Source organism: Macrotis lagotis, chromosome 5, assembly GCF_037893015.1.
Source record: "Macrotis lagotis isolate mMagLag1 chromosome 5, bilby.v1.9.chrom.fasta, whole genome shotgun sequence".
NCBI classification, from domain to species: domain Eukaryota; kingdom Metazoa; phylum Chordata; class Mammalia; order Peramelemorphia; family Peramelidae; genus Macrotis; species Macrotis lagotis.
Genome location: NC_133662.1, coordinates 104,780,785 through 104,804,121, shown reverse-complemented (window position 1 = coordinate 104,804,121; position 23,337 = coordinate 104,780,785). Strand labels below are relative to the sequence as shown.

At 35.0% G+C, this 23,337-nt stretch overlaps 1 protein-coding gene across 6 annotated transcripts in view; it reads left to right on the top strand.

The window, feature by feature from the left end:
- The window catches only part of HACE1 (HECT domain and ankyrin repeat containing E3 ubiquitin protein ligase 1), a 93,822-nt gene that overhangs the window by 10,819 nt on the left and 59,666 nt on the right, over positions 1-23,337 (top strand). For 5 of the 6 annotated variants that reach the window (XM_074187250.1, XM_074187252.1, XM_074187249.1 and 2 more), the window contains exons 3-6: positions 1,409-1,498; positions 2,205-2,309; positions 7,543-7,618; positions 10,061-10,192. In XM_074187250.1, the coding sequence (XP_074043351.1) occupies positions 1,409-1,498; positions 2,205-2,309; positions 7,543-7,618; positions 10,061-10,192 (403 nt within the window). The other variant, XM_074187251.1, reaches the window with a different exon arrangement.

Sequence of the window (23,337 nt, the reverse complement as noted above, 5' to 3'; positions counted from 1 at the left end):
GTGAGTATTTCTTCTAAAGATCAATGAAGAACAAAAAAGCTTAGAATTTTAGAGCCCCTAGAAGTGAACTTAAAGGCAGTCTAATTCAGTGCTTTATTTTATACATAAGAAAGAAAGGAACAAGGAAATTTCAGATGTGCCCAAGGTTAAAATTGCTAACATTTGTCTAAAATTTTCCCTTCATTTTGTCCCTTTTTCTTTAAAAAACAAATTCATTGTTGCCACAAACCAATTAGCAAACCTTAGACAAGTCAGTTATTTTAATTTTATAGGTGACAGTAATAGATAATAATTAACATTTATATAGGGCTCAGTAAGATGTTGTTGGATTGTATTCAATTTAAAAATATGCCTGTCGCTTACAAAATGTGGTGCTAGGTCCAAATACAAAATAATTCCTGCCTTTAGGGAGCTTATGTCCTGCTAGAAGATTGGGAATGGAAATCTAGCATGTACATAGGAAAAAAGTGAGGTAATTTGATATCACGAGGGTTTTTTAAGATTCTAAGATTCTGTAATTAAGATATTTTCATTGGGGGAAAATGAATGATTTCGAATTTTTTTTTTCCTGTAGTATTCTGAATGCATAATCAGTTATGTAATGAGTATCCCAAAAGTCATTAGTGTAGTTTTAGGCTTTAAAACCATACTAAGACTTTTGAGACACCCTGTCTGTAATAACCCATTTCATGGAAATAAATGTTTGGCTAACTAGCATGGGCTATTAAGATATAATCTGAGATTGAATTGTCATAGTGGGTGAGTAGGTGCAGATCTGGTCATTCAGAAATTATAGAAATGTAGAAAAGTGTAATGTATTGTTTGCTATTTTGGTGTTCTGCTATTTGTGAAGAATTAGTGACTGTTTGCCAGATTGATATCTAGTTATGACATGATTGGGATTTAAAATTGGAGGAGAAACTGATCATCTGTAGACTTAGATTATGATCTTGCCTTTAAGATAGCATATGTATAGCCAAAGAGAGAGAGAGAGAGAGAGAGAGAGAGAGAGAGAGAGAGAGAGAGAGAGTGAGTTACGGATTTTGCTGTAACTTTATAAATAATTCAGGCAAAATTTAGGTATGGGTTATCAATCTCACATCAGGTTTGTGTTGTATATGTGCAGGTCTCTAGCCAAACTCTTTTGCTACAGAAGAATTCATTGACAATAGAAACCAGTTTAGGTGACTTTAGAGTAGGAAATATGTCAGTGTCTTACTAGTCATGATTGGAACCTTTTGGTCCCTAGTTTAATTGACTACAAGTACTTTTTGGGAGTTACACAACTTTGTGCAAATTGCTACACTTTAGAGAATCACTTCTCTGGGGCTATGATTATGAAGATTTAATAAAAGGAGTTGAAAAACTATGAACTGTGTCTTAGTCTTTTGATTTTGTTTTTGTGTAGATCTGTTTCAGAATTATTATCCAATTCAAAGTTTGATGTCAATTATGCATTTGGACGCGTGAAAAGAAGCTTACTTCACATTGCTGCAAAGTAAGACATAATTGATTTAGACAAATAAATGTAGCCTTATGTTTCTTTACATTTTCTTGATTGCTTGAATTCTGTTTTTTTGGGTAATTCTGGAATGTGGTCAGTGATGTAGCCATGAAATACTACCACAAGCTCTACAGCCTGGGTGAAATGGAGATTCCCTTTTTGATGGACTGAGTAAGAACTGTGCAACTAAATTTACTTTTTTACTTTTAGAATTGGAGAAACTATTCAAATTATTTAAAACTCAGGATTAACTTTAAATTCATTATCATCTGGAAATATGCTAACAATAATCTGAAGTCATTGACTTTCATAATCTGTGAGACTTATTTGAGATGGAGTAGATGTAGAATACTATTTAGCTAAATTGTCTCATTGCTTATTACTAATAGGAAATTAGACTTTTGGAAAGTGTAACCATGACACTTGCAGTTTAAGAAGTAATAATGAGGTAACCATTAAAACAGTGTATATACATACACTTTAGTACAGATGTATATATTTTCTGGAGTTGGGAACTTTGGCTGATATTCTAGTAGAAATCTAAAGTATTATCTTTATGGAGTAGGTATAGGATGTTTAAATAAATAATATTTAAAGTGCGATTTAAATTAAGAGATATTCCTAGTTTTTGACCGTTAGACATTGATCAACATATTTGCTTTAATTATTGAAAGAATTTGAACTCTGAATTTTGTTTCAGTTGTGGATCAGTCGAATGCTTGGTTCTGCTGTTAAAAAAAGGAGCAAATCCTAACTATCAAGATATTTCAGGATGTACACCCCTTCATCTGGCAGCTAGAAATGGGTAAAATGATTTTTCTAAATAACTTATTTCTCATAATATGTTCAGTGATTTTTCAGTTATTTTTGAGTATATTTTGATCTTAAGCTTGTGGAAGTCATGTAAACACTTAAATAAGTATGATTAGGTTTTTTTTTTTTATTTTAGGTTTTTGCAAGGCAAATGGGGTTAAGTGGCTTGCCCAAGGCCACACAGCTAGGTAATTATTAAGTGTCTGAGACCAGATTTGAACCCAGGTACTCCTGACTCCAAGGCCGCTGCTTTATCCACTATGCCACCTAGCCGCCCCAATCAGTTTTTTAAAATGGAATAGTTTATTTTTCCAACTGTAGGTGACAGTAATTTTCAAGAATCATTTTTTATGCAAGGTTTGAATTTCAAATTTTTCTCTCTCCCCTTCCTGTTCCCCACCCCTTGACGGAAAGCAGTCTATATAAATTATACATGTAAAACCATGCTAAACATAGATGCATAGTGATCTTGTGAAAGAAGATGGTCAATTTTAAAGTAGAAATTTTCTTAAAGATAGAGGTTAGAAGTTCTCATGTCAAGGAAGAAAAAAATTTATTGTGTGCCAGGTACTGTGCCAAGTGTTTTATGAATATTATCTCATTTGACTCTCACAAAATCTGAGGGCAGACTTAACACCCAGGTCTTTCTCACTCGAGGCCTGGTGCAAGATAATTATAATTAGTCTTCATTTCTTGAAGCAACTATTAAGTAAAGTGAAGTGAGTAGCACTAATGGTTATTTTTTAAAGTTTTTCTTTTAAGATATATTATCATGTTTGAGCATTATATTCATTGGTCTTTTTCTATAGTTTTCCTTTTCATGAGAAAGACACAGTGTGGTTTTAATGGAGAAAGAATTTACCTTGAAAGAGGTAGGAAAACCTAGGGTCAAAGCCACAGAATGGATTAAAAGCAAGTTCAGTATTTTTGTCACTATAGTAGAAGATTCAGGCAGGTGACTCAGTGTGAAAGATACGGATGTGGTCCTAGTATTGAAAGGCAGGATGTTTTCTTGATTAGTCTGCCAGAAAGAATCCTTATTAACTATTCTTCAGAAACAGAGACTTGTGCACATAATAGCTAGGTGATTCTGGGCCAGTCACATAATTTCTCAGTGATGTAGGTAAGTCTCTTAACATTGGAGTTCTTTATTTAAAAATACACATATAGTATACATAAAGTTATTTACATAGCAAGGTAATGGAAGAAAATGATTTAGAAGTGGTTTTTGACATCTAGTCTTATTTGTGGTGGGCCAGTCTCTTATACACACACACACACACACACACACACACACACATTTGGCAATGTAGTGAAACCTGTGGCTCCCCTCACAAAATAATGTTTTTTAAATAACTTCCATAGGGTTTAAAGGAAACTAATTATTGATAACTATAAATAGCCCAGGTGAAGATGCTCTCTCTAATTAATACAGGTCAGTCAGCACCTCCTCTACAGCAAAGGGTTAATAATATGTAGTGCATGGATAGATGTCTAAGGAAAATGTATAGATATGAACAATTATTGACTAAATTTTCATTGTCTAATTAGAAGCTAAAGAACAGATTGTCTCACAGTATGGATTAAAAAACAAGTTCAATCTTTTTGTCACTATTAGCAGGAGATTCAGGCAGGTGACTCAGTGTGAAAGATATAGACATGGTCCCAGTATTGAAAGGCAGAATGTTTTCTGTATTACTTTGCCAGAAAGAATCCTTATAAACTATCCTTCAGAAACAAAGACTTGACAAATAGCCCTAAAAAGGAGTCATTTTAATCATTAGATATACCAATAATGACCATCTCTGTGGGAAGAGGCCTTCATTGCCTTAATTTATAAGATAAAAAAAATAAAGTAGGGAGATAAAGTGATTTACATAGCAAGGCAGTGGAAGAAAATTAATTAGAATTGGTTTATGGCACCTAGTCTTGTTGTAGGTCAGTTTCTTATTTTAATTGGACTTAAAAAATATCTGTAGATAAAATTTAAAAACTACTTTAAATAGTTTGTGGTATTTTTGGAGACATAGCTTTTTAGGATAAAAATTTCTAACATAATTTAAGATGATGCAGTTTGACCATAGATTAACATATATAATTAAGAATTTCTTTAGTCAATAGTTTGATCTGCGTTAACAAGCATCATTAAAATATCTGATCACATAACCACAAACCCAATTCCTTCAAGCAGATGTGCTAAGTGAGGGACAGTGAGCCAAATTAGGGCTATTTTCACATCATCTATTAATAGCCCCCACTTCACTCCTATGTGTTATATGTACCTCAGCTGTCTCTGTTCTAATGAGTAGTATGATCTTGCTAGCCTGTTATGGCATTTCTCTGCCTCACAAATGCTACTTTTGGTGAGCTTGTTTTCTAGCCCAGTTGGATAGTAATTTTTTCCTGTATCTGGTTATAGTCTTCATAACAATAATTGCAGCCAATACTTAACATATTGCTTCAGTATTTGCAAAATGCTTTACAGAAAACTAATTTGATTTTCAAAATAACCCTGGAAGGTAGGTTTCTTATTTATCCCCACCTTACAGAAGGAAACTGAGCTTAGATCATGCAATTAATTAGTAAGATGTTAGATTTGAACTCAGAATTTTATGACTCCAGATCTCTTCTGCTACATGATAACTGATATAGTATAAATTAGAAAACAGTGGTTCTTTTAGATTTGGAGATTTTGAGAAAATTGTAGTCCAGATTGTGAAAATATCCTGAATATTCAGACCCTTGATGCTTACATACAATTTGAAAAGTGGGTATGATAGAATTGTGAAGGACAAATACTGAAGCTTCAAAGTTTGTCTACATGTTGACAAGATTGGATTCATTGGAAAAGACCCGGATGTTGGGAAGGATTGAAAGCAAAAAGAGAAAAGGATAAAAGAGGATAAAATAAATAGTATCATGGAAACAATCAACATGAGCTTTGATAGACATTGTGTGAGATAGTGGGGGATAGAAGGACCTGGTATGCTCTGATCTATTTGCTAGGAGAGAGGAGTTTAGGGGCAAGAAGTAAGTCCTGCATTTTCCATCTCCTATCCTTTGTTTTCTTGGCAATGTATTTTGAGGATGATTATTGTGCTGCTTTTTCTTTTTTCTTTGTTCCAATATTCTTTGAGGCCTATTTTCTGGATCCACTTAATTTTGTAAAGAGGTAACCATCCAGCCTTCTCATTGTCAGAGTCTAGTTTGATAATCAGTCTTTGATCTTTGATAAACATTAAGTACCTGTTGTGTACCAGGAAGTGTGCTAATCACTAGAGAAAGGCAAACATAAAAAAAGGCTTTCAAAAAACCCACAGTCTAATGGGGGAGACAGTATATAAAAAGCTGTGTACAAACAATTTATATACACACCAAATTGGAAGTTAATAAGAGAAAGGCTTCTTTTAGAAGATGGCATTTTAACTGGGATTTACCAGAAACAAGATGGAAAAAGAGAACGTTTCAAGGCCTGGAGAAGATCAGGGAAAATACCTGAAGAAAAGAAATTGAGTGTCTTGTTTGAGGAACAGCAAGGCAGAGCTAGTGTGACTAGATTGTAGAGTATGTTGATTATGGGGTGGGAAGTGTAAGGTGTAAGCCTGGAAAGGTGGAAATGGGAGGGTTATGAATAGCTTGAAAGATCAAACAGACTTTTATCCTTTTTTATTATATGCAGGTGGTGATAGGGGATTTTATTGAGTAGGGGGATTGACCTAGTTAGACCTGTAGTCTGGGAAGATCCCTTTGTCAGCTGAATAGGCTGGAGTAGGCAGACTTGTGTCAGGGAGATCCATTAGCAGACTATGGTAAGGCCTGCCAAATCTTGTTATTCGGCAGTGTTTCATACCACTACAATTAGGCAGCATGTATAGTGGAAAGTATGCTTAATTTAGTCAGATGACCAAGGTCCAGATCAAAACTCTGCTGCCTACTAGCTGAGTTAAGTACCCTGAGGCAAGTCAGCTAACCTTTCTGGGACCACCACAAGATTTGGGCTAGATCTCTGAAGTCTCTTTCTGTTTTAAATCTTAAGATTTTATGTTCTTTCACATCTGTCCTTTTCTCTCATATTTCATGGTTATTACTTAAGTTCAAGTTTTTAATCACTTCTTGATTGGAGCACATGTAATAGCCTCCTAATTGGTTTCTCAGTTTCTAATCCCTTAAATCCATTCTTCATAGAGCTGCCAAAGCAATCTTGCTAAGACCTTAGGATCATGTATCTCCTCTGTAGCAAAACCATCTGTGACTTGCTGTACCTTGTGATTAAACACCTTAGTTTGGCTTTTAAAATGAAAAGATTGGATTCATTGGAAAAGACCCTAAAAAGAAAGTGTTTTGCAAAAAAATCTAAATGTCAGTAGTTGTAGTTGAAAGGTCTATTCTTTTAATTCTTAGCACCAATAATAATACTTTGTATGTAATAAATATTTGAATTGATTTATATTTTATTAGGCCAGATATAAGAAAGCTGGTTTTTCCTATTTTGAGGTAGCGCTTTTTGGGTTTTTCTTAGTATAATTTAGAACTTGGTGCACTATCATCATCTTCATTCAACTGATTGAAATTTAAGTATATTATAAAAATTTTCCTAAATGAGGTGAAAACTTGATTATTGCCATGTATGCATATAACTCTATTTCCTGATGTTGGAGAGGTTGAGGCTGATGAGTCACTTGAGTTTGGGAGTTTGTAGGTTAGTAGTTCATACCAAGTAAAGTGCCAAAGTGGTGAGCTCCTAGGACTGGAGAATGACTAAATTGCTTATGGAGGCCGAACCTAGTCAGCTCTGAAAAATGAGCATGTTAAATTCTGTACCAATCAGTGTTAGATTAGGACCCATGAGTGGCCACTTCTAGGTCACAGTATAATGGGAGAGTCAGTAGATAGCGATAGACCCAATCTCAAAGTAATCCCAAAACAAAACAAAAATATCCAAACAACCAAAAAAAAAAACCCCAAAACTTGTTACACATTTCCCCCTTCAGTTATCTGTAAATCAGACGTAATGTTTTATTATGGCCAGATCTTAGAAACATTACCATTTGTTTTTCATTTTAAATGATGTTGGCTAAGTTTATTAATCAAATAGGATAGCTTTATAAGTATGTAACATCAAATATTGAATCTGAATTAATTTTTAAAAAATATGTCTTATTTTATGCTTGGTGTATTTTAATGATACTGTTTATAACATTTATGAATATCTTTTTTCTTTCTAGTCAGAAGAAATGCATGAGTAAATTATTAGAATATAGCGCAGATGTCAACATTTGTAATAATGAAGGACTGACTGCTGTAAGTGTTTTAAATTTTGTCAAAGTGGCTTTAAAAAAGTAAAATTTAACTTGACACATGAGTTTTGAAACAATTATTTTTTCTTTTTGTTTAAACATCTTTGCAATAATTGAATGGATCACAAATGTTTGGAAACGTTTTTCTTTTAGATATATTTATTTTGGAGAAACCATGAACCTACCAATTTCCTTTTTTTGTTTGCTTGCTTGTTTCTTTTTGGTTTCTGTTTTAATTCTGTCATCATCTAGTTCCTTTCCTTAGATTCTGACACTACTCTTCACAGTCTTTCAACAATGCATTCTTTATTGGCACCTGAGAGTTTACACTATGGGTGCAGTTTTTTCCCCTCTTGTTTCTCACTGTGCTCAGGAGTAGAATGTTTTCCTTTATTCCTTATCCTTGCCCTTGAAAATTTAAGTCAGTGTGACACTGTGTGTGCCTCTCTCCGTGAAAATCCTGCTTTGATGTCTTGTGTAATAGAAGGGAGCTTGGGCACTTGAAAGTTGTGCCAATGGATAAGCCTTGGCAGGAACTGCAGAGCTAGCAAGTTTCTGAATGTGGGTCTAGTGATGGTCAAAGACCAACTTAAGTTTAGAAAAGCTTATAATTATTTTGACTGCATGACTGTGAACTTTTCCATCACAGTATTGCTCTCTGAGGGAATAGATGTAAATGTTGAGAGTATTTCTCTTAGTTATTTGTGTATGGATTGTCCCTGCCCCCATAGTGGGGTTATGGTAAGGTTCTTTTTTTGCTGTTGTTTGCCAATTCTTCTGGCCTACTTTGAGGTTAGGACTGGGCTCTGCCACACTTGCAGAGGGAAGGTTTGACCTGGTTCTGTGGGCTGATTTCTTGAGGTATTGGGTGTTAGTTAAGTTATTCAGGGATAGACTGGACACCGGCAAGATTTTGGTGCTCCTAAATTATCTTATCTAGGACATAATCTAATTGACTGTTCCCATTCTGAGCTCTGTAAACTCCTGACTTGGCTTGAGGTCCACGCAAAAGTAGACTGTTGCCTCTCTACCAGCCAGGCTTGGAGAAGTAGAATTGTGGCTCCACTTTGATCTGGGCTTTCTCCTCTAGTTATTCTTCTACATAATAGACTAGACATTGGAAGTAAGATCCTGCTTTGGGTCTGAAGTCTGAGCCAGCTTCCTCCTTTTTCTGTAGCAGTGCTCAGGCCTCCTCCTGGGTCTCCTGATATCACCTGGATCTGTTTATCAGGATTGGGTAGGAGATGACCAAGATAGTTGATACCTGCCCCTGGCACAGGACTGTGGTATGAGGCTGGCAGAACCAGCTACTTCTCCTCTAGTGAACAGCCTTTTCCTGGACTGGAGTGTCACTTCTCTGCTCTACTACCACTCTCCTCCCCCCTTAGTCCTCAGAACCTCTTGTCTGTTTGCTTATGCTGAGCTGCCCTGTATAAAGGACTCACTGTGACCTTTTATGGATTTCTTTATTAGGTTTTGGTCTGGTGCATTTCCTAAATTTGTTATTAGGAGATTGTCCATAAAAACTCCTAGGCATCATTTTCTAAGTTTGAAGAGCTTGCAATCTTCTTTAGTATAGGGAATTTCAATAATGGTGAAATCATAGATCCTTAAAATATATAAACTGTATGGAATTGTGATTATTTTAGAGTGAAATTCCTATAATCTATTCCATACAATTTATATATTTCAAGGATCTATAATTTCACCACTATTGAGACTCCCTATACTAAAGAAACTCCATTTCCCTAGCAAAGCCTTGGAAAGTTATGATTGCTGTTATTCATAATTGGAAGGATCAAAATTTGAAAGGATATAAAAAAGCATATCTTGATATTTAGAAACATTTTATAATACTCAGTTACTTTTTCTCAATTTTGCTTTTTATCTGTTGAGGATAACAGCTTCAGCTGTCAAACAAGCTATTTTTATATTTATTTCCATGACTTGTATATGTTACTTTCCTATTAATACATTGCTTGATTTTTTCCTTTTTCCTTTTTTTTTTTTGCTGGTGAGGGTAAGGTTGGGATATGAAGGGCAGTGAAGAGAGGATGAATGCTCTATACTGATAATATCTAATACCAAGGCTTATTAGACTTGGAAAAAAATGTAGCACCTTTTCTTCTCTAAATCAGAATTAACTTTTGGAAAATGTAATTACTTTCTGAAAACTCCTGGGCATCTAAGAAGGAAGATATCTTGTACTTGCCCTGTCATTTTGTATTATGAAAAGATGAATTCTGAAAAATAACTTTGGGCTTGCCCAAATTTTATTGGAAATTTTAATTGTTTAAAAACTAAGAAAAAGCATTTAAACCATTTAAACCTAAAATGTCACTAGTGTGTATGCTCGATTTGTAATTGAAAAATTAGATTATTTATGTTAAAGTTCTAATGTAAACAATTCTTGTAAAAGTATTAACTGGCACAAATTATTCTACAGATTCACTGGTTGGCTGTAAATGGAAGAACAGAACTACTCCATGATCTTGTGCAGCATGTCAGTAACGTGGATGTTGAAGATGCAATGGGACAGACAGCATTGCATGTTGCATGCCAGAATGGTCATAAGACAGTAGGTTAAATTTAGTTGAAATTTAATGTATTTTGTAAATTTTTGAAAACTTTGAATTTATGAAAAAGTTTTCAGTAGGAATATTTGTGAACTTTGTTTTGAAAGGTCTTGCTTTTAAAGTATTTTCTTCTAGATTGTTGATTTGTTTTGGTGGAAGGAGAAGAAATTAGTGTTTTTTTTAATACTTTAGTATATTATGTAATTTCTTGCATATTATAATCTCTTTACACATTTTCCATGAGTATTCTGACTGAAAAAATATATCACTTGATAGTCAACATTTTGGTGATGAACATTTTCAAGCTTAGAAACTTTCTTAGTTTGATAGGACATACTAGCATCTGTGCTTTGATGATCTAACCTTCAGGAGTCCAAGATTATCTCTGAGGAGGCATTCCAAGAAAGTGAGAGTATGGTGTATAAGGTGTGGCATCAGAACTCTGATCAGAACTCTGAGTTTGGTAGGCAAAAATTGCTTTTCTGGTGTCCTAATTTAGTTCATTAAGTGGGAAAAAAATATTTCTTTGGATTCTAATGTTTACTTAGATTTTATTCCTTTTAATGTCTAGAAATTAGTTTAGTGTATTTAAGGAATAATTAATAGTTATTGTTTCTTCAAAGATTACCATCTTTAAGGTCATGAAAACACTTTTTTTAAAAAAACTTAACACCAGAAATATTCTGACACATCTGATTCCATTCTTCAGTTTTAAAAAAAGTGAAATTATACATGACTTTCAGGAATTCTTTTCTTAAATTATAATAGTTTTGGATGTGATCCCTGTTGATAGTAACCTAAAGGAAAAGGCTCCCTGAATTTTCAAGTTTAAAGACTTCTATTTATATCATGAGAGATAATTAACTAATGAAAAAAACTGTTATTTCAATTGTTCAACAACCTTGCCTTCTCTCTGCTTCCATAAAGTTTAGATAGGAGATATGTTGTAGTAGTTGATATAAATTACTTTCAGTTAGCATAGAAGATAGTAGACCATTAAGAAAGTCTGATAGAGTGCATTAAAAAAATGTGAAATAAAGTAAAAAATTGAGGATTACATGGCATAAATACAATGTATTCCATATAGTTTACAACCTAAAGCAGGTGAGGTAAAACAGTGAAGAATACTTTGCAGTTGAGAACTTCTGTCTTTGAAGAATAGTTTTCTATGAAAATATATAGATATTCTGATTTTATTATGATGATGTTTGCTAGCTGAAATTTTGCAGATATAATATAGCTGGAAGAGAAAAAAATAGTGACTTTCCTAACAGCTTTACAGTTTTATATTTCTACAGTTGTTTGCATTAGGGAATAAGATTGCTGCTAAATCTCCATTTTAGTCACTGAAATGCCACAGGGCTTTTTGATGATTATACAGAAGAAGGAAATATATAGTGATGGAGTGTTTCTGAATCATTGGTGATTGCCATTAATTATAGTATCAGAATGTCTGAAGGACCCTTGAAAAGTCATTTAACCAATTTCTTTGTCTTTTGGTAGAATTATATTTTTCTCAGTAGAATTGTGCTAATTCTAATTATGTCTTCGAATTGGTCATTTTCTATGTTGTATTAGAATCTCATTGGACAGGAATCTTGTTTTGAGTTCAACTGAATTATCTACTGGAGATTTGATAAGTTTTGTAAGAATAGGAACTGTTGGGGGTGGCTAGGTGGCACAGTGAATAGAGCACCAGCTCTGGAGTCAGGAGTACCTGAGTTCAAATGCGGCCTCAGATACTTAATAATTACCTAGCTGTGTGGCCTCGGGCAAACAGCTTAACCCCATTGCCTTGTCAAAAAAAAAAAAAGAACAGCTACTGTCAGTTATTATTTTTATAAGTAATTCTGAATCATTCCTTAATTTACTAATGAGATGCTCTGGAAGACTTTATTGTGTATTAATGATTTAGATGGATGTGGAATTAGGAAGGCTTTTATAACAGTGTATTAGAATTGAATGTGACTTTCTTTGTCCCTCTATTGCAAGGTAGTTTCTTTGATTATATCCTTTAAAGGCAACTAGGTGGCACATTATATAAAGTGCTAGGCCTGGAGTCAAGGCTTAACTTCCTGAGTTCTTATCTGATCCCAGACTCTTGCTAGCTGGGTGATCCTGGACAGGTTGCAATCCTAACCCTAACCCTCAGTTTTCTCAGCTGTAAAATGAGCTAGTGAAGGAAAGGACAAATCACTCCACTATGTTTGCCAAGAAAATCCCAGTTGAGGTCAAGAAGAATGAGATGTGATTGTAAAACATCTGAAAAAGCTTATATATGAGGGCATGTATAGTGTTTTTTAATATTCAAAATTATTATTAAAATAAAAAGTTTGAAATTTTATTCCTTTTATAAATATGAACTGTAAAAATCTTCAGGGGAAATAAACCATCAAGCTCTAAAAAATTAATATAGGGAGATGGGAAACAGAAATCTTCTGTGAAGTTTTACTTTTAACCTCTATAGATTGAATTTCAGGAACATATAAGAAGAAAGTTTGAGTAAATGGCCATGAGAAAGAGAGGAAACACCATTTCCAAATATTGGGCAGCTCTGTAACATTCCTTTCTGCTGCTACATTGTTAATTGCCTCATTGATGATGAGAAATGCTTTAAGGATGATGAGGTTACTTGTTTAGTTAATTTGCTAATTTTATTATGAGTTTGCATAGAGGGTTAAATTTAAATCCAGTTTGCAGAGCATAGATCTAATTCTCCAAGAATAACCAAGATGAAAAACTCATTTTACTTCTTTGCCTAGCTGCTGATCCCAAGCTATGTAGCATGGGCATTCAAATTTTCTTTATTGATTCTTATACTATCGTCTTAATGTATATAATGTTTTAGGATTTTTGAAGGTTGTCTTTTTCTTCTTGAGAGGCAATGTGACACTGTGTAGAGAACCAATATCAAAAAGAACTGGTTTCTTCTTGGACTGTGTGTCTTTTGCTTTGTATTACCAGAATTATAATATAGCTTTAGGATATAGAATAAGGGTACAGTATAATCTAGAGAACATTGAAATCCTTGGTTCCTCTTGACTTAGAAGGGACCGTAAAAGTTACACTTGGTTCATTCATTGACTAAATATTTAGACTTGGGATAGCGACATATTTTTCTCTATCCCAAACTTACCCTTATGATGTATGCAGAATTCTAGCAATCCAGTTGATGAAAGTACTCTGAATTTTGAGGTGGAAAAAGGCAATGCATGTATATGAGAATATGGTTTTTGTTGCTGTGGGATGTTACTTTTCCAGCATTGGAAGGATACGGAGCAATTTGCATATTCTTTGTGATGATTGAATTTTGACCTACTGTAGCAGTTTAAATCTGCAAATTAGATATTCCCTGACTATCTAAAATGCCAAATTTGAAATGAATCTTCTATAGTTTTTATTCCTGCTGTCATCATTTGTTTTAAATGAGGTGAATTGTTATTGCATATGAGTGCTTTCTTAGCTTTCTGGGACAACTTGGAGCCATAAATTTAGGGCATTATATTGTTAAATGATCTATCCTAAACTTAAGTACTGTGAGAACATTTAGCTAGAAATTAATTCAAAATTAAATTTAAAGAAAATACCATACTCTTGAGTAATTTGATATCTTAAATTTATGTATCTTAGTGTAAATTTAATATGAAAAGGCAATTGGAATCTTGTTAGAGTAGATTTAAGTTCATAAAATTTAAACAATTGTTAATTTGACAGTGGCATTATACATTGATATTTTTTTTGAGAGAATTATTACTGACTGCGTTTCTCATTGAAATTGCAGGCTTGTAAGGAACAAATAAGGTTATTCCACTACATTCAGTCAGCTATAATGGTATCCATAAACATCCTCCAAACTTTTCATCCAGAGACTTACAGGGCAGTCATGTACACTTATTTGAATGCTTTTTCCAAAGCATTACTTGGATTCAGCTTTGAGGCATAAAGGTAGGTTTGATTAAAATATTTCAGAATTTATTTTTAGGTTTAGAGAAAGTTCAGTTTTTCTGATTTTAGAGTTTTGTGTGTTAGCTGATCTGCAGTTATGGCAGCTTTTCCAATTACTGTTATTTACCAGGACAAGTGAATACTGCTATCAATTGCTGAATAGTAATAATTAAAAAAAAGTTTTAGGTAGTGTTAGCCATTTGAAGTTGCTTATGGAGCAACCATATATGTCTATGTATGTGTACATAGACATATATGGTTGCTTATAGAGAATGTGCAAGCATTCTTTTAGCAGATGCTCTACACTGTTATGTTGTGTATTATTTTGCTTAAATTATTAGACTATAATTTCCAGGGTGGCAGAAACTTCATTCTGTTTAACTTTGTATATCCTTTATTGCCTTAAATAGTGCCTTATATATTAGGCACACAATAAAAACTTGGTTGATTTGAAGTAATGTATTTTTCCTTTTGAGTTGTTTGTAATCATTTGCTAAAAGGAGTTTAATTTTAATCATTATTGTTTTAACATGCCCATTAACTTTTTTTTTTCAGTTTTGTCATTGAATTTGGATGTATAAAGGCTAGTCTTTGACTTCAATTAAATGATTTTGGAGATTGACTCAAAAAAAATATGAGTTACTATCTTACAAAAGCATGCTGAAAAGACATGAATTCTTGTTGATGCATGCAGCTGGTTGTGTCTTCCAAAGCAAATCTTGAAATCCAGTTGGGCAACCTTCTTCATTTTTCTTCTTCAGATCCCCCCCCCCCCTTTTTGTTTTACAAGTTACCTACTTTTTAAGATTGTAGGAGGAAGATTTATTGAGCAGAATGAGCAGCCCTACCTGCTACTTGGAGGACCCTGAAATAAAGTTAAAACATTTCTGGTAATATTGAAACTGGGAAAATGTTTTTAAAAATAAGGAATTATATAGTACTTAGTTTTTAATGTTCTTTAGCAATTTAATTTTTTCCATCTTTGAACATAAAAATGTGTTTTGTGTCAGCTCACACAAGATTATTTTTATTATTATAATCAAAAGTATTTTTGAGTGCTAATTACAAATTTATTAATTCATCTTTTGCAGTATTCTTGATATAAATGCTGCTACAAGCTTTTGGTCTTTGATATTTAAGTATATTTTCATCTTATCAATTTGAGGTGCAGGCAAAAACTTAGAGAATAAAAAGAACATTTTAATAAAACAGACCTATTTATCGTCATGTTAAATAGAACACAGAAAACAGTCACTTTCAAAAAAAGGATATAATATGCAAAACTCTCATTGAAGGAAACTTACTGTTGTGTTAAACTTTATAAAAACTGATTTCTTTGTGTAGGCTGTCCACCATGACTGGAAAGCACTCATTCCTTATCTCTAATTTTTAGAATTCCTAGTTTCCTTAAAAACTCTTCTGAAAGTATTACTGCCTGCTTATGTCTTTTTCTGATCCTCCAGTTTCTAGTGCTTTCCCTCTCAACGATAAAATGTTAATATGTATTATATAATCTTTTTGAGGGCAGCTTCTTTGATTTTGGTGCTTGTTGGATTTAATTTTGAATGAGCTGTGGTATGATTACCAACTTATTAAAGTGAAAATTAAAAGCAAAAACTTTGAGAGGAAAAGATAAGACATGCAATTGAAACATCTTGACCTATGCCGCCTGTAAGTTGTGATGAAAAGTGATAAATGTATTGAAGAAAGGATATAGACAGATAAACTCAGGCTATAATAATTTCATATAAAAGGTTGTTAGTATTATTTGCCAGAACAAGGAGATCAAGATCGCCAAAAGTTTGTTAAACAACAAACACTTCATTTCCAAGTAGGGGAAACAGATAGTGGGTCAAAGGCAACACTGGTTTAGAACATAAATTCACTTTTTAAGTATTAATGGGGGAGGATAATAGAAAATGATGAGCAGAATTGCCTCATTAAATAGAGGAACAGTGGATAGTAAAGACTTTCAAGAAAGTTCAGAATGAGGCTCAACTATAAGCAAAGTAATTTTGAGACTATTTAAGGGTAAAAATGGAAGGAGAACAACAGAAATTACATGGAAAAGGTTGCCAAGGAATTTAATGAGAAACTCTGCAACATCGAGGACAACAGCTATCACAAATTGGACTCAACACCACAGTCCCAAATATGGTTATACAGAGAATAAAAATAACACTAAAGAGTAAATATAGGAAAAGCATCTGGATTAGACCAAGTGTAAAGAAAGGAGAGCATTTTGAAGCTGATACAATTGTGTGTATTTTGAGGGATTTATTCACAGGTATCAAATATAGGGGAAGAACCCTGGGGAAAAAGTCTTTAAAAAGTATCTTTAAAAAGTAACTCAAATTATTAACAATTTTATATACATATACCTGCTCTATCATCTACGTGCAGTTTTTGCACACATCATCTATACATATATATTGAAGATATTCTTTATTAGAGTAATCAAAGAGAATGGACAGGCTTTCCCAAGTAATGTTCCACAGAAATCACATCTTTACTGTTTACAGCTGTCTGAAAGATTGTGCTTATTGTTGATCTGAAAAAGAAAAAAAAGCATCCTTTGATTGTTGGGCAAAATGCTTTAATACTGTTTTCCATTTATATATCTGAATTATTCAGTAGTTTTGGAAAAATATAATAGAGAGAAGCTTGTAAAACAACCTTCTGATACCTGAGAATTGACAAAAGATAGAAAGTCATAATCTTGCAAAAGATGCTTGTATCTATCAGAGGAGAACCAGTTCATAGTTCAAGTTGAAGAGAGAATTTTCTCTGGATGGTAATATCTTTTAGGCTTTCTTTTGTGGAAAATAGTGCTGGTTAGAGCAAAACCTGGAACACTGTAGAATCTCTCTCTTTTTTAAAAAAGTTATTTATTTATTTTGAATTTTGCAATTTTTCCCTTAATCTTACTTGCCTCCCCCTCACCCCCCATCGAAGGGAAGTCTGTTAGTCTTTTTTTTTAATCTTTTTTTAATTTATTTTTTATTCTCATTTTGTACAAATGTTTTTCTTTACATTAATAAAATATACTTGTTTACAAGTAAACAAAATACCCCTCCCCTCATGAATATAGATAGACTTGCTTGGGCAAAAAAGTAAAGGGGGGAGAAAAATAATTAAAATTAAAAAAAATAGTAATAATTGTAGGTATGGCCAGGTGGTGCAAAGGACGAAGCACCAGCCCTGGAGCCACGAGCACCCGAGTCCATATCCAGCCTCGTAAACCCAATAATCACCCAGCCATGTGACATGCAAGCCACCTGATCCCCACTGCCCTGCAAAAACCAAAAAGAAGAAAAGGAAAAAAAAAAGAAAGACCCAAAATAAAATAAAATAGTAATAATAGTAGCAGTGGCTGGGTGGCAGACAGAGCATTGGCCCTTGAGCCAGGAGCACCTGGGTCCGAATCCAGCCCCAGACACCCAATGATCACCCTGCTGTGTGGCCCAAGGCAGGCCACCCAGCCCCACTTGCCCTGCACCCTCCCCCAAATAATAACAAAAAATGTGTTTCAGTCTTTGTTCCAACACCATCAACTCTGTCGTGAGTGGATCACATTCTTTATGATAAGTCCATCACAAAAGTTACTTCCATATTTTTCCAATGTTGCCATTGCTGCTCGCAACTCCTCCTTTCTTATTTCTCCACTACCATGTACTATGTTCTCTCTCTCCCTTCACTCTGACTCTGCTGTAGGGTCGCTGAGTGGGACAGCAGACAGATCCCTGGTCCTGGGGCCAAGAAGCCCTGAGCCCCCATACCACCCCTTAGGCCCAGCATCCACCTGGCCCTGTGGTCCTGGGCAGGCCTTCCAATCCCAGCCCCTTGCAAGAAGTAAAAAAAGAAAATGTTATATCTGACCACTCTCCCCCCATGTTCCATCCTCTCCTCCTTTATTCACATCCCCACCCCTTCCCCCTGCTCACCTCTCCTTCTTACTCCAGATGTCTATACCCCATTGAGTATATTTACTGTTTCCTCTCCTAGCCATCTCTGATGAGAGCAAAGGTTCCCTCATTCCCCCTTGCCTCCCCCCTTCCATATCATTGCAATAGCTCATTGTAATAAAAAAAATCTTATTATGTGAAATATCTTGGACTATTCCCCCTCTCCTTTTTCTTTCTCCCATTCCATTTCCCTTTTTTTCTTATTGACTCCATTTTTACACCATATTTTATCTTCGAATTCAGCTTTCTCCTGTGCTTCAACTATAAAAGCTCCCTCTACCTGCTCTATTAACTGAGATGGTTCATATGAATATTATCAGTATCATTTTTCTATACATGCAGTTCATCCTCATTAAGTCCCTCATATTTCCCCCCTCTCCTCCAATCTCCATGCTTCACCTGAGTCCTGTACCTGAAGATCAAACCTTCTGTTCAGCTCTGGCCATTCCAAAAGGAACCTTTGAAATTCCCCTGGTTCATTGAAAGTCCATCTTTTTCCCTGGAAGAGGACATTCAGCCTTGCTGGGTAGTTCATTCTTGGCTGCATTCTAAGCTCTTTTTCCTTCCGGTATATTGTTTTCCAAGCCCTATGAGCTTCCAATGTAGTTGCTGCTAAGTCCTGTGTGATCCTGACTGCAGCTCCACGATATTTGAACTGTGTCCTTCTGGCTGCTTGTAATATTTTCTCTTTGACATGGGAGTTCTGGAACTTGGCTATAATATTCCTAGGGGTTGGTTTTTTGGGATCTCTTTCTCAGGGGGATTGGTGGATTCTCTCCATTTCTATTTTGCCCTCTGCTTCTCGAATATCAGGGCAATTTTCCTGTAGTAATTCTTTGAAAATGATGTCAAGGCTCTTTTTCCTGATCATGACTTTCAGGTATTCCAATAATTTTCAAATTATCTTTCCTAAGTCTGTTTTCCATATCAGTTGTTTTTTCAGTGAGATATTTCACATTTTCTTCTAATTTTTCATTTTTTTGGTTTTGAAGTATTGATTCCTGATTTCTGGTAAAGTCATCAATCTCCCTGAATTCTATTCTTTGTCTGAAGGATTTATTCTCCTCAGAGAGTTTTCTTATCTCTTTTTTACATCTGGCCAATTTTGCTTTTTAAAGCATTCTTCTCAATAACTTTTTGAACTGTTTTATCCATTTGACTTAAGCTGTTTTTTAGCATGCTATTTTCTTCAGCATTTTTTTGAATTTCCTTGACTAAGCTGCTGACTTCATTTTCATGTTTTTCCTGCATCTCTCTCCTTTCTTTTCCCAGTTTTTCTTCCAATTCCCTCATTTGATTTTCAAAGTCTTTTTTGAGCTCTATCATAGCCTGAGCCCACTTTCTGTTTTTCTTGGAGTCTTTAGATGTAGGAGCTTGTGCTTCCTCATCTTCAGACTGAGTATTTTGATCCTTCTTGGGCTCATTTGCAAAATATTTCTCAGTGGTCTTCCTCTTGTTTCTTTGTTTGTTCATTTTCCCAGCCTAAGCCTGTTTTTTGGGGGGTGCTTCCTGAGCTTTTGGGACACTGCCACAAGGGTCTCAGTGTGTGAGGTTCTGCCCTCCCTCCTGGTCTGTGAATGACCATAAGTGCCCCCCTCTGCCACGGGGCTGAGGTGGGGGGAGCCCTAGACTGGGATCAGGATCTGAATGTAGTCAGAGCTCCAGAGTCCTGTTCCAGGGGCAGAGGACAGAGCTCTGCAGTCTCTGTCTCTTCACTCCCCTCCCTCAGCTCAATGGGCTCATGCCCTGGGGGCTCCTGCTTACTGGCTCCACCTGCTTCTGTTTCAGGGTCTAGGCTGTGGAAAGACCAAGCTGCTTGCTTTGTGCCCTGAGGGCTGGGCTCCACATGCTTACTCTGGCAGAGGTCGGTTTTGTGTCGTCCCCCCCCCCCCCCCCCCCCCCCCGTTCCCCCACTTTGTGCCGGTGCTCCCCAGGGTGCAGCTCCGGAGACTCCTCCGCTGCTGTGAACCGCGGCTCCCAGTGCCCTGGTGCTGCCTCTGGGAGGCTGAAGTTCTTTGGCTCTGGCGGGCCACCCCTCTGGCGGGCTGCCTCTCCGATCCCGGGGAGCAGAGTCCCCCTGCTCTTCTCCAGGTTACCTTGAGTAGGAGAACTGCCTCACTGGGTCCCTTTGTGGGTTCTGTCTCTCGAAAGTTTAGTTAGAGTCCTTAGTTTATGAGTTTTTATCAGAGAGCTCCTCAGACTCCATCCCTTCATGTCGCCATCTTGGCTCCAGTCTATTAGTCTTTACATTGTTTCCATGGTATACATTGATCTAAGTTGAATATGATGAGAGAAATCATATCCTTAAGGAAGAAAAATAAAGTATAAGAGATAGCAAAATTATATAATAAGGAAACTATTTTCTTTTAAATTAAAGGTGATAGTCTTTGGTCTTTGTTCAAACTCTACAATTCTTTCTCTGGATATAGATGGCATTCTCCATCGCAGATATACCCCCCAATTTTGCCTGATTGTTGCACTGATGGAATGAGCAAGTCCATTAAGGTTGATTATCACCCCCATGTTGCTGTTAGGGTGTACAATGTTCTTGTGGTTCTGCTTTTCTCACTCAGCATCAGTTCATGCAGATCCTTCCAGGCTTCCCTGAATTCCTGTCCCTCCTGGTTTCTAATAGAACAATAGTGTTCCATCACATACTTATACCACATTTATTAAGCCATTCCCCAATTGATGGACATCCCCTTGATTTCCAATTCTTTGCCACCACAAACAGGGCTGCTATGAATATTTTTGTACAAGTGTTGTTTTTACCCTTTTTTATGATCTCTTTGGGATATAGACCCAGTAGTGGTATTGCTGGATCAAAGAGTATGTACATTTTTGTTGCCCTTTGGGCATAATTCCAAATTGCTCTCTAGAAAAGTTGAATGAGTTCACAGCTCCACCAACAATGTATTAGTGTCCCAGATTTCCCACATCCCTTCCAACATTGATCATTGCCCTTTCTGATCATATTGGCCAATCTGCATTGTAGAATCTCTTGAAAGAGATCTGTTACATTAGTGGGAGCTCATGAATTATAGTGTTAGTAGTAATAGTCATAGTTGTAGTGAGTACCCTCCTTCTGGGGAAATTCATTTGCCTGCATAGAGATATTTGAGAGAAGATGAGCCATAAAGAAAGAGCAAGTACTTCTAAAAGGGACAGGGACAGTAAGCAAAAGATAGGAAGGTAGGTAGCTTTTTCCCAGCAATGATTTGTCAGTACTTGGAATTGTTTTGTTGCTTTTGTCATTGTTCCTGGTTGTCTTTGTGCTTCATTATGACTGATCCTGTTTCATTGTGGGCCTGAATTAACCTTTCAATATTTGACATACTCACACCAACAACCACAGCAGAATATCTTACTAGCAACGTGATCCTGGACAACAAGTCAATTAACCTTTTTGCCTCACCTTCCTCAATTGTAAAATGGGAATCATGATACTACCTACCTCCCATGGTTACTGTGAGGATCCATGAAATATTATTTGTAAAATGCTTAGCACAATGCCTGGCATACAGTGGGTTCTTAGTACATATTTATTCCCTACCCCTTTTCCCTTTTTTTTTTCAGTTAACAAGCATATTTCTCTTGTCTATTTTTGTCTCTTCCCCTCCCCCTTCTTCAGAAAAAAGAACAAGTTGCAAATATGCATTGCGAAATAAACTCCCATATCCAAAAATATCTTATTGTGCATATTTAGACCATCACCATTCTGTCAGAATCTTTTTCTTTACATTGTAGTCTGTGTGTATTTTTTCCTTGTTCACTCAGATCATTTATTTTGACCCATTATTTTAAATTCTTTATTTCTTAAAGCAAAATACCAATCCATTAAATTCAGAGAAGCCCTATTTGTTTAGCTATTCCACACATGATGAGACTCATTAAAAAAAAAATTCTTGTTTTTCCAGAGATCCATTATTTCATTGGTGTTACTCTTTCTATGATAATGAATTGTACCTTTTTTGTTCCTTAAGGTAGACCATCTTCATGAATTGCTGGTGCTAAAAGAATTAGTCAATCTGGTGGCCAGAATTCTGGTGATGGTATTCAGCAACCAGATTGCCCCTCATCAAAACTTTTCCAATTGAAAGGACTTGTCAGAGCTGACTCTATTGGTGTACCTTTTCTTCTAAACAAATAAATTATTAATATCTTTATTTTTATACTGTTTTCCATCATCTCTCTCTGAGAGCTGTCATTTGGAAAGACAAAAAATAAGTTTACAAAAAAAATGTAAAGAAGTTTACAGAGTCCCCCACCTATCATTTCATGATAATTAAGTTTTGATTTATTTTCTGTTTATATTGTTGTAGTCATAGTATTTAATGTTTTTCTGGTTTTTTGCTTATTTTACTTTATAATTCATATAGGTTGTCATTGCTTATATTCCATTATATTCACATAATTTGTTTAGTCATTTCTCAGATCATTGGACATCTGCTTTGTTTCTAGTTCTTTGCTAAATATTTTGATGTCTGTGTGGCTTTTTTTTAATCACTGACTTTTTTTGGAATAGAGGAATAGATTCTCTGGATCAATGGGTATGTAAGTATGTATGTATATATGTTTTATTCAGTTTCTTAGTATCCAAATTGCTTTGCAGAATGTCTGAATTAATTCACAGCTATATTATTAGTGCATCAGTGTACCCATCTTTCTATAAACTTGATTTTATTAGTTACTCCCATCTTTTGTTTTTTTGTCAAATTATTGAATATGAGGTGATAACTCTTAAGAGTTTTGATTTGCATTTCTCTTAGTTGATTTGGAGGATTCTTTATATGATTTGAAATTCTTTTGAGAATTGTTCATACCCTTTATCACTTACCTATTGAAGGGATGGGGTTGAGTTTTGGCTTTAAATATTTTTGTTGAGTGTCTATATATTTTGGGTTTTTATACCCTTAGAAATATTTATAAAAAAAGATTTCCCCCCCAATTTATCATTTTGCCTCTTATCCTAGTAGCTGATAAAATTTGGTTCATCTTAATACTTTTCTTTATTAGTATAATTGAAAATATTTTATTTTAACTTTTGTGATCACTCCTCTTTATTTCTTTAGAATTTAACTCTTAGTGATTTACATACCTATTTTTGACAAGGTCTGAATAGTTTTAATTAACTGAATTTAATGTGATTTGATATTTTTAATGCTACTTTGCCCTTCGTTGGTATAGCCTTTTAGCATATTTTGAAATAGAACTTCATTAGGGAATGAATTTGTCAT